The sequence below is a fragment of the Hirsutella rhossiliensis genome (assembly GCF_020360975.1).
Source record: "Hirsutella rhossiliensis strain HR02 chromosome Unknown scaffold00003, whole genome shotgun sequence".
NCBI classification, from domain to species: domain Eukaryota; kingdom Fungi; phylum Ascomycota; class Sordariomycetes; order Hypocreales; family Ophiocordycipitaceae; genus Hirsutella; species Hirsutella rhossiliensis.
In genome coordinates, this window is record NW_025408669.1 from 5,428,860 (window position 1) to 5,440,651 (window position 11,792).

Sequence of the window (11,792 nt, forward strand, 5' to 3'; positions counted from 1 at the left end):
TCTGCGGTCAAGGCCTCGATCGCGTTGGTAGTGATCTCGCTGATAGCTGCGGTCGCGGTCGCGGCTATCGTTCCTAAAGCTGCGATCACGATCACTACTACGATCACGACTTTGGTAGTTGCGGTCACGGTCACGGCCTTGGGGCGTTCATCGTATCTGCCGCGAAATTCCAATGCCGCGGAGATCAGGGTCGGCGTTCCTCGATTTCTCGTACCCACTTGTCAATTGGCGTGCGTTTAGTGGGCACAGAGAGGTGAGTAGCGATTTGGACCGCAATCAAGGGTGGATGCTTTGGATGATTTGGTAGTCCTTTCGATGTTGATTTGCCTTGCTAGGAGACTTTCCGTTGAATCCATTGAGGCAAGGAGACTTCACCAGCATTCCACATTGACACGGTATACGGAATGCCGTGTAATTCCTTGAGACCTCTGCTGCTGGGCGTTGGAATCGCTTGATGAGCATTTTACAGAAACGCTCTACTGATGACTTCATAAGGCGATCCTTCTGCTCGATGGAAAGTTCATTCATGAACCACTGTAGAGCTCCGCCGGCAAGGAAAGACATATAGTGCTGCGACAAGGCGTAGGAGTCGAGATCCTTGTACATTCGCAGGCGCTCGCAGAAGAGGTATACATCCGTGTACACATTGCTGCCGCTTGAGAGGGACACAAGGCCTTGTTTATGAGGATCCTTGTGATTGGGGTTGAAAACACCCATGTTGTCACGTTTGAGCCTCTTGGCAACAGCTTCCACATCACTAGAGGTTTGAAAGGTCTGTGTGGTAGGGAGAGAGGCGCCCGGCGGCTGTGAGCGTATCCAATGCCAATGCTGCTTCCAGAGCTGCTGCTGCTGGAAGAAGAAGATTCCGAGTCGCTTGAATCATCTAGTCGTAGGTATCTGCGATGCTTGTGGTGACTGCGGCGGTCGCGGCGGCTGTGGTGGCTATGCCGGCTTCCTTTTGCTTCCTCCCGCCTGAAGGGGGTTTTGGCTGAGGTGGGGCCTTTTGGGGTTCCGTTGACTGCAACATAGCTTGAGAATTTATACCTCGCTGTTCCGTGGGAAGTTGTTGGTCGGCATCCGGAAGATATACCAAATTGATGTCATTGACCTCGAATCAACTTCCTTGGGCGTGATCTTCGAGATCAATTTCATCATGTTGTCCTCTGTGGGTTCCGGCACAATATAGGCTTTTTCCACCACTGCTCTCCATGCAGGCACATGTTCGAGGTCCGAGATGCCGGCTTGTGGTACAGCCAATACTTCGCGTAGGCTGATTTGATGAGCACAGACGTGGAAAAGGAGATCTTCCAAGGCTTCACATGCTTCCTTGTCACGGACTGTGAAGGTATCGAGAGCTTCCTTAGATTTGTCTCGCATCAGCTTGAGGAATCGGATGGACCATTTCCACGCGTTGAGAGCTTCTGGGAGCTGCTGTAATTGGTCTGCCAATTGCGAATGATTGTCCTTGGGGTTGAGAGAGACTCTGTTGCGCTTCGGGCGGCGTTGCTGGACTGCGTCCGGTAGCCGGGGTCCATCATCTTCTTCAGCCGGGCGTGGCGAGCTTCTATCGTCAGCTTGCTTGACCGAGCTTCCTTCGTTGGTCGGTTTGGCCATTGTGTGGTCGGTTTGCTTGCCAGCTGACACTTGCGATAGTGATATACGATTACACGGGCTTTCGCAAAACTTCCTATCACCAAAGTCGTCACGAGCGAAAGACACCTTAATGCAACGGTATTGACCCTATAGCGTTATCACGAGGGTGAAGAAATGTTGGCTGCTAGCTGTCAAGGGTGTCGGTCGCACCACAAGGTTAGCTGGTTAGCAAGCCAAAGGATTGATGAGCTTTGGGATAAGCTCGTGGGGGGTGGTGAGCTTGGGTAAGCTCGTGGGGGCGACTTATGTAAGTCACGATGGTTGTTTTGGTGGTTTTTTTGTGCGAGCCCGAGTCAACGGCTCACGTGTGGTGCCCAAGCAGACTTGAGCTATGGTGTGAGGCTTACACAATGGCTCACTGGTGCTAATCAAAGCAAAGGGTAGGAATTGCTACCAATCTGATGCATTTTGCATATGGATGAGATGAAGTGGGATCGTTGTTTCTCCAACTAAGCTATGACTGCCTCATCCTTATGTAGGAGGCAGCCAGGTCGGACTATCTAGGCGATCCGGCCGGTTTACAAGGCAGCCACATACCGATGCCTGTTCACACGGCTGCCTGTTTCACACGGCTGCCTGTTTCACACGGCTGCCTGTTCACACGGCTGCCTGTTCACATGGCTGTGCGTGCGGCAGCCGGTGTCCTTGATGCTTGGTGCCGTGCCCAACGCTCCAGTGTGCGTAGGGACACGCAAAAACGCATCAATCTTGGACGATTGGGCGCAACGTGCGTCGATTCGGTAGCCTTCAGAACGAAACGTGAGGGGTTAGGATTTTGCCCCGAACGATGGTTTACATCTTCGCCACATACCTCCGAGTACCCATTTGTCCCCCCCAAATATCCATTGGTCTGAGAGGGTATCTTGACTAACACTATCCCAGACAACGAACTGCTTAACGCGGCTTGCAGCCACAGTAGGTGATCCGTACACGTCTTGGAGATCGATTTTTGTTTCCACGCAAGAGCCGCCGCTGGGACCGCTTACAGCCTTAATAAACTTATCTTGTCGTTCGAAAGTATACGAGATTCTGGACCAGGTCCCGGTGGTACACCCGTCCCCGACCTTTAACCAAACAGTCAAGCTGTCGAAGTCTTTGCAGCCGTGGATCGTCGTCGGCGACTTGTTATCGGTCATACTTTTAACCTCGGTAACGAGTTCGCGACAATTGTTCTTCTTGGTTTGCTCTGAGAAGTATTAGCCTTGGATCGGCATTGGTATGGTGCAGCGGCTTGTACCCTCATCCCTAATTGCCAGCTTGGTTTCTGGCTCGAACCTTTTGATCATCAGACGGCGAGGCCTTTTGATACTGGCAAGTGTGGCCAACGCAACGGCACAAACAGCCCGGTTTAGGTTGCCCTGTTGCAGTTGCTGGACGTCGCTGTCCGATAATGCCTGCCCCGCCTCCTGAGCCCAGGGATAATTCGCAACCGCATCCAAGTCTTCTCGCGAGATTTCAGCTGCGTCTGTTCAATGTTAGCGCGGGTGATTCTGTGTTGCATAGGCCTTCTGTCCTCACCTCCCGCAGAATCATCTTCTTGGCCTCCCGCTGTTGGAGGAGCTTCCTGTTGAGACTGGGGCTGCTGAGTTTGAACCGGGTGGCCTGGACAGCTGTCAAACTGCCCGACGGGACACTCCTCCACGGCGGATCCACCGGCCGTGCCGAAACATGAGGTAGCTCCACGGCATATCCAGTTGGCAAGATTGTTCACCGCTTCGCAAAACCTGCTTAAACACGAATCCATTCTTGGTGTGTACGGACTTTCGTTTTGCCAAGCATAATCGGGGTTTGGAATCCACTGCGTCACTGTAGGTCGATTCGAATCCTCCAGGACGTAGGCGCCGGCTATAGATGAACCGGGGATGGAATTGGTGGGAACCGCGAATTCATGCCTCGCTCGTGCCTCCGGGTTCGTCGGAAACAGGTCGGGAACCGAATATCCATCGAGTAAGCCGTTGGGCGCAACAACGTAAAGGTAGCCCGTCCGCGCCGGCACCCGCAAGCCACCAAAGGAATATGGCACAGCTACAGAACCAGCTCGCGAAAGCGATACCAGCTCTGGGCGATCGGAGGTGATGAAGCCGTTGATGCGGTGAGGGGCGAATCCAGTCTGGAATATTATGCTGGTGTTTCGGGAATCACCACGAAAGAAGAAGCCAGGGCGTGCTGTGATCGGACATGGGCCGGTTGGCAATCTCCGAGGCGGGCGTACGTTTCAAGGCCTTGGAGATTGTGCTGGCTGCGTCGTTTGCTGGTGCAGCTAATGCGCCAACAAGCGACGCCAGAATCAGAGCGAATGCGCGCATCTACCGCTCCGAGCCACATCTGCGTTAGCCGACTATAACAGTTATAGCCGTAGCGACTTTGGGTGCTTTTACTTATCCGAGAATGACTGACCTCGGCGATTCTTATCCATGAAATATGATACTCGTCATAGCAGGAAAAGCGACGATGGGAGACGAGCAGGGGCAGGTAATCTCATCATTTATAATAGAAGTTCAGTCCGCCATCCCCCCCTTCTACTCCGAAGCGAGAAATAGGACTGTATTGTTATATCTCTTCATTCACACCCTGTCGTTTACGTACATGTATTCGATTACCAAGTCATGTGTAGCATTACCGGCGCTGTTTCTTGACGCTTAATAGAAATGAAAGGGGCCAAGTATTAATGCGAGCCCACTTGGTGTATATCATGTTCGGTATAGGCAAAATAATAACTACGTCACGCGGCTTGTGGCGAATCAAACGAGTCGTTCAGCTGCAATTATCGAGCGTGGAAACCTCGCAATGATGGCGCCGTTACATTCTCCAGCAGAGTATGTTTAAGCAAGAAGCGGTAGAAAGAGTATACCGGCGATGTCCAAGCCGTCAGCACGGAGCTTTGAACCTCAGGCAATAAATGATGCATATCTCTAAGCCGGGAGGCTGCAGAGATATCTTACTTCAAATATGGCTTCCAAGCAGGTTTATGAAGCAATCTTTTAAAGTGTATCGACAAGCCGACGCTCCCCGTCAAGCCAGAACACAGTTCCGAAAATGCTCAGCTGGTTGCAACTGCCAGGCTGGTTAATCGGATTAACGGGCGGGAGTCAGCTGGATTGGATATGCATTACTCTTTGCTACGGAACCAGTCCTGCAGGTGGTCAAGGCATAGAGAAGAAACCGTGGGGTCGGCCGAAGAGGAGGTGGAGAGGAGGTGGAGACTTTGTTCAACTGCCGGCAGATGTCTGGATTGAGTGTGGGCTTACAGGGGGGGAAAGTCTGCTTGTCCACGCACTCGTCTGGACTTGACCGGTTTTTCAAGCCTTGGCTGCCCCACGATGGATTGGAAATGCGGAACCGCGGTTTCACCATCTTGTGGTACATGAATTGTGTACAAGAATTGTCATTGGTAGGAGATGTGGTCAAGCCGCCCTCTTGACGTCGCAAAGTGGGGCTATGGTCGGCTTGTCCATGCACTCTCGGTAGGAGCATGTCATAGCCGGACCTCATAAGAGCCAGCAAGGGCCCCGGTGGCCTCGGAGCCGACTGTTTGCGAGTCATCCGCAGGATGGGAGACTGTTCTTGTGGTCGAGTGCCTGTGGCCGGGTGCCTGTGGCCGGGTGCCTGTGGCTGGGCATGTAGAGATGCATAGACTTGAGCCAAGCAGCAGTCGCACCCTGTAATCTCTAGTATCGCTCCGAGTCAGTTTGGTTACTCGACCCAAGTCCCCTTCGGTGCCACGGTCGAGATGTCGAAGGAGAGGATAGAGATGGCGTCTACCAAGACATGTGGTGGAAGACTCGGATGACTAAGCAGTCCGGCAACTCCGCTCCACGCTTAGCTAATGCCCAAAGTCCGCTCGGCCCTCCGGACCGCCGCCAAAGCCCGAAACCTCGTGCGTGTCGCGCTTAAGTCCGGAGGCGTCATCCATCACTGAAGCCTCCTTCGCCTGGCCCCCTCTTGCCGCCGGTGCCGTTTTGGGCCGCGCGACCCTTTTATAAAGCCCCGCTTCTCCCTCCCCATGCTCAAGTCGCATCAGACGGCCTCGGCGGTGCTTCAACGTTCGCGCCTCAGCTTCGCCGCCTCGACCTGTCCGCCGCCACCCAAAATGTCCACGACCGAGGCTCCCCTGCGGCCTCAGCACGCCCACGCCGACGACCCGAGACCCCAGCAGCAGAGGCCCCAGCAGCCGCCCTCGGTCTACTTTCCTCTTGGATACAAGGACGCCGCCTATCAATGGGTACCGTCTCTCTCCTCCAGGGACTCCCGTCACAAGTGGCTAATGCTTCCCTCGACGCCTATAGTGGACCAGCGTCACGCCACCCATGGCGGAGAGGACCGTCCTCTCCCTCATCCCCCACCTCCGCGAGGACGTCGGCAACACGTCCAGCGCTCCCAGTGACGCACCCGACCCCTTTGGTACTCGCGTCTGGCGCCGCTCCCTCGTCAAGCTCTCGGGCAAGAACCGCGCCCTCAACGAGGTCTGCGTCGAGCGCGTCGGCGAGGACGTGGACGAGACGCTCGTCATGGTCCACGGCTACGGCGCCGGCCTCGGCTTCTTCTACAAAAATGTTGAGCCCATCTCCCGCATCCCCGGCCTCAGGCTCTACGCCCTCGACATGCTCGGCATGGGCAACTCGTCTAGACCCTCGTTCAAGATCCACGCAAAGGACAAGGAGCAGCAGGTCATCGAGGCCGAGAATTGGTTCATCGACGCCCTCGAGGAGTGGCGCAAGGCCCGTAGAATCGAGCGCTTCACCCTGCTCGGCCACTCCCTCGGCGGCTACCTCGCCGTTTCATATGCCCTCAAGTACCCCGGCCGCCTAAAGAAGCTGATCCTGGCATCTCCCGTCGGAATCCCCGAGGACCCTTACGCCGTCAACGCCTCCATGCCCGAGCCCCAAGAGTCGACCATGGAAAACGAGTTCACCCAGGACCAGCAATCCACCACCGAGACGTCGGCGGCCCAAAGGCCCAAAGAAGTCGCCGCCCCCAACGCGCCCAAGCGACCCTTGCCGAGCTGGCTAGTCTGGCTCTGGGACGCAAATATTTCCCCCTTTAGCATCGTCCGCATGACGGGCCCCCTGGGCCCGCGATTTGTCTCCGGCTGGAGCTCCCGTCGCTTCAACCACCTCCCGCCCGACGAGGCCCAGGCCCTGCACGACTACTCCTTCTCCATCTTCAAGCAAAAAGGCAGCGGCGAGTACGTTCTTGCATATGTCCTGGCCCCCGGCGCCTACGCCCGCCGGCCCATCATCAACCGCATCCACCAGGTCGGGCGCCAGGCCATCCCCCAGCCCGACGTCGGTGGCGGCAGCAGCGGCAGCAGCAGCTGCAGCAACCTCGCCGGCAAGGAAACAGGCATCCCCATTGTCTTCATGTACGGCGAAAACGACTGGATGGATGTCGCGGGCGGCCTCGCTGCCGAGGAGAAGCTCAAGGCGGCCAAGGCCAACGTCCTACGGTACGGGACCGACGAGGAGAAGCGTAATGAAAATGGCAGCGCCAAGGTCGTCATTGTCCCCAAGGCCGGCCATCACCTGTACTTGGACAACCCCGACCACTTCAACAAGGTGCTGCGGGAGGAGATCGAGGCGACGATGCAGGTCGAGAAGCAGAAGCGCGCTGCGACATAGCACCCCCCTGCCATATTCAGATTGGCATGCGAAGTTTACGGGATGGGATGAAGAAAAGGTGTCATGAGTCCGGTAAAGAGGCCTTGTTCTTGATTGGGAGTTTCTGAGGGGGGTTGAGATTTTGCGCGCCAAGGAGTACAAACGAGCGTGGGCGCCTAGATGAAGGCACAGGCCATCCCAGGAACAGCTCGACTACATGGAGGCATGACCTTCCGGCGTTTTGGTATAGATGATGGCATTCTTAGAAGAGCCCTTGACTACGAAGTAATGTACAATCAACAATTTCAGCGACCAGATCCACGCCCTCGTCATGTCAGTGATTCAGAGTGACCATGGTGTATTATCAGTCCACTCGAGTCTCTGAAGAGCGATCTCTATACATCAAGCGACGAATACAGCCATCTACAGCGAACACTGTACAAGCTCGAAGACCTCCGCGCGGTAATAAGCCATTCTTGCCTCGTTGAATCGTAACCCAGTGTTTGCCGCCATCGCCGCCTCTAACCCGTCTCATTCTATCCTGGTTTACAGCAGGTCCACATCTGCCCAGCGCCCATGCCTCTGCGACTAATATATATTCGGAAGAAGAATAAAGGGGGGGAATTGACACTCCCCTGAAACGAAGAAAAGGGATATCTGATCCACCATGCTCGCTGTCAATTCACAGGTTGATAATGTCCACTTCGGAGAAGTCTGGGGGGTTCTTGCCGTACACGACGCGCACCTTGCTGTCGAGTGCCGTACCCTCGTTGCTGATCCAGATATGCTCGCTGTAATCATTCGTCCGACGAATCTCGTCGTCGCTGACCCCCAAGTCATCGCGGGGGATCCAGACGGTCGGCCGCCGGGCTCGCAGGCCGCCGTGCTGGAAGGCGTGCCGAGTGAGGATGTCTCGCTCTTCGGGCGTCAAGTCCTCGATGTCGTCGTGAACCCCGCCGTATAGCGCGTCTCCTATGGCACGCTGGGACTCGAGATCCCGTTGGCGCTGCCGGCGCCGATACTGCACGGCCCTGGAATTGTCCCCCATCACCTTGAGCTTGCGTAGCTGGTGGCCGCCGTCCTTGGCCCAGTGACCGACGTGTTTGCCTCCGTCCTTGGCCCAGTGGCCAACCTGTTTGACGTGGTCCCGCAGGTGGCGGCCCTGTTGATCCTGGCGAATTCCAGAATCATCTAATCTTGAACCCTTCTCCCCGTTGCCTGCCAGGCGGGATGCGCTCTCCCCGACACTATATTCCTCGTCTTCTGCGCCCGAGCCATGCAGTGATTCCTCTCGGAGAAGACCGAATCGGATATCCTGGGCTCGTTGAAAGGCTTCATCGCGTAGGACCGCTTCATCCTCAAACGTTACCGGTAGGTATCTGAAGAGCGGAGAGAACGACTTGTTGAGGAGCACCTGATAGAAGAGCGTCAAAATAAAAACCACAATCATGATGACACCATGTGGTGTGCACGTGTGTCTGCCGTGAGTGTCCTGGACGATGAAGAACAGGCCAGCCATGCAGAGCTCCATGAAGTAGATGCCCGTAAAGGTCTGGTTGATGGCTCGCGGGTACAGGACCCCGCCCGTGTCGTTCTCGAACCGGTTGACGTAGAGCATGGCGTACCTCTGAGCGAGCCACAGGAGACTGAACGTGATGACGGCGAAGACTGAAATCAGCGGCGCAATAACGCAGTAGATGAGAGCAATGCAGGCAAAGTTGGTATAGACGGGGAAGAAGGAGCCCCATTGGATCTGGTTGAGCCCCGTGTTCCGAGACCACTTGTTCCGCGCCGTGCTGTCAAACATGGGCGCAATAATGAACCACATGAACAGCGCTCCGACCTGAAGCAGGGTACCAGAGCTGGTCGAGAGCGCCTGCAGAATCATGTAGGAGAAGAAGTAGTTGGCGGACGCAGGCAGGTTCTTAGCGAGCAGGTCCAGGACGGCGCTGACCGACTGAAGCTGCGTGATGTGCTTGACAAACTCGTCAATGGACTTGGCAAAGAACGAGGCAATGGAAACAATCAAGAAGACTTGGACGAAGAGGAAGACAAAGTAGTAGACTTGGACAAACTCCGTCTTTTGGGCGCCAGTCTTTGCGCCCTTGATGCCGGCCAAGAAATTGAGGATGAGGGGAACCAGGATGAGCAAGAGGGCAAGCAAAAGCGCGGGCAACACACCCGCGACGGCCTTGAGAATATTGGTGACCGTCTCATCATCCCGGAGATCGCCCAGCCATTCTGCATTCCGTATTATGTTATCCAGCTGGCTAAGCGCAGCAGTCCATGCAACGGGAACGGCCCACAAGAATATCATGCCGCAAACGAGAAGCGTGACGATGGCGCTTCGGAGCCACTCCTGCCACCAGCCCAGCGCCATGTTGTCCCAAATGACATCTCGGGGGGATATCTCGTTGATACGCGGGTACATATGTCGCGGGATGTGGTGGACGGTACTCTGGCAGGCCATGTGCGCCGCGATTTGGTGGTTGAACTGGATGAAGGCGGAGGACATCAGGGGGAACCGCTCAGGGTGCTTCTGGTCGTCTTCGATCTCCACGTTCAGCCGGGCAAGCTCTTGGCGACACCAGTAAATCGTGTCCACCTTCTTGTTGAAGAGGGGAAGTCCGGGCAGCCAACTGATCTCAAATGGGGATAACCGATGAGTCGGGCGGTCCTTTTTCTTGAGGTACTTCTCCCATTCCGCTCCGCCGTCCTCGTCGGATTGGTGATCAGAATTGAAGGCCACAGGGTACTCGGGCGCATCCTCGCCCTTGTCGCCCATGAATGGAAGAGCCGTCTTGACCTTGTGCCAGAAGGGCGTCTTGTTCTTGGACTCGTTCTCCATGAGCTCCCTGGCTGCATCGCCCTGCGGGATCGGAGACGTGTAGGCGCCGGATGGAGGTTTCCAAAACTGCCAGAATTTCGTTCGCTCGCGTACGTACATGTCGTTGGCGTCGCCCAGTTGACGGCCCGCGGTCCCAATGCCGATGCTGTGGCTATTCTTGTGGGTCGCTGCCGTCGAGTTTTCCGAAATGGCGGAGGCCGCGCGAGAGTGAGTGCGCGCCTCCTCGAGCAACGATGGAGGCAACGGCGATGTTCTATCCTTGTCACTGTTGCTCAGTATCCTGCCAGGGCCCGGAGGATCACGAGACGCCGCCTGGCCGTTGGCGAGGTTGGTGTCTATGAAACCGTGACGCGGTCCCGTCGTGCCGTTGGCTTCGCCGCCGGCCTTGCAAGCAGCTCCCCTGAGGCCTTTGCCGACCTTTGACAGGGGTCTCTTGAGCCCATGCGTCATCATGCCGCAAGACGACCTTCGTTCCTCCTCGTCCACGGTTTCCAGCTCGTGGTTCTCTCGTCCCATCGGGTCGTTCTCCCACTCACGAACGCCATCATCGACGGTGTGGGGAACGTCCTCCTGGCTGCCGGCGTTGACTCCATCGCCGCTGTTGGCCAACCGACTTGCTGCGGCATCCTCTTGAGCATCGCGAGCGGCCTTTTCCTCCTTAGTAACTGCTCTAAGTTTCTGCTGCTTACGCTGCGCTCTCTCGTCGGCGTTCCTTCGCTTTAGCTGCGCCTTCTTGGAAGCCTTAATCAAGTCTGTCTCGGCCGATTCGAGCATGGCATGGACTTTTTTCCTGAGGCTGATTTTGTCGAGCAGCTTCGCCAGGTCCCTGTTCAGCCAAACGTTCCTAACCCCACCTGGAAAGACGTCGAACAGACCGACAAGAGCGTCCTCGCTCAGCCATTTCTTGGGGATGGAGCTTACAAGGACCGTCGTGGCCGAGGCCCGCAGTCGATGCTCTGCGCTGGTAAGATAGTCCTGCCGGACCTTGATATATACGCGAAGCTCGAAGAAGAAGACGGTGCAGACCCAGATGATGACCAGGATGGCCATGATCAGATGGGCGGTGTAGCGGCCGGTATGCGCCGGGCCCACATTGGCCCAGGCAAGAGTATCGAGGCCCGAAGGTGTACTATTATTTTGGTTCCTCGCGACTTCGTTGATGTTGACCTGCTGCCCTTTTCCGCCAATGTAGTTGATGGGAATAAGAATGGGAAGGACGACGGCGCAAATGGGGATGAAAATGACGAGGAGGGTCTTTAGGTAGCGGAGGAAGAAGTAGGCGTCGAGGCCGCACTTGTTGATGACGTCGCGGTCGTCATGCTTCATCAGGCTCCTGACCATGGCCAAGATGTTGCTGGGCGGCGGCTCGGTCCTCTCGCGCTCAGGGACCAGGTACGTTCTCGGTTTGCTGAGGGCGATTGGGGTGAGTGGCAGAACAGCAAGCTTTGAAGCACTCAGGATACATACAAGATGCGGGCCAGCTTGTTCCGCAGCAGGATGAAGAGGAAGAACTGGGCGGCAAAGACGGCGAGAGCGACGCCGATGGCAGTGAGAAAGCTGACAATGCCGATGCCCTCTGAGCTCTGGGCCTTGCCGGCGGGCGAAGGGTCATCGGCTCTGCGGATGAGTGTCGCCATGGAGAAGGCCGAGCCCGAGGGTGAGAAGGGGTCGAAGAGTGTGGCGTCAGGTGCCAT

General features: G+C 56.1%; 2 protein-coding genes across 2 annotated transcripts; one reads left to right on the plus strand and one right to left on the minus strand.

The window, feature by feature from the left end:
- Positions 1–5,656: 5,656 nt before the first annotated feature.
- Positions 5,657–7,271, plus strand: HRG_03810 (alpha/beta hydrolase fold domain-containing protein; the record flags this gene model as incomplete). Its single annotated transcript, XM_044862281.1, has 3 exons — positions 5,657–5,875; positions 5,940–6,908; positions 6,990–7,271. The coding sequence occupies 3 exons, from the start codon at positions 5,657–5,659 to the stop codon at positions 7,269–7,271; spliced, it is 1,470 nt and encodes a 489-aa protein (XP_044723307.1).
- Positions 7,272–7,932: 661 nt separating this feature from the next.
- HRG_03811 (calcium-dependent channel, putative phosphate domain-containing protein) lies at positions 7,933–11,792 on the minus strand (the record flags this gene model as incomplete). The annotated part of the gene is made up of 3 exons (XM_044862282.1): positions 7,933–8,468; positions 8,526–11,506; positions 11,566–11,792. The coding sequence occupies 3 exons, from the start codon at positions 11,790–11,792 to the stop codon at positions 7,933–7,935; spliced, it is 3,744 nt and encodes a 1,247-aa protein (XP_044723308.1).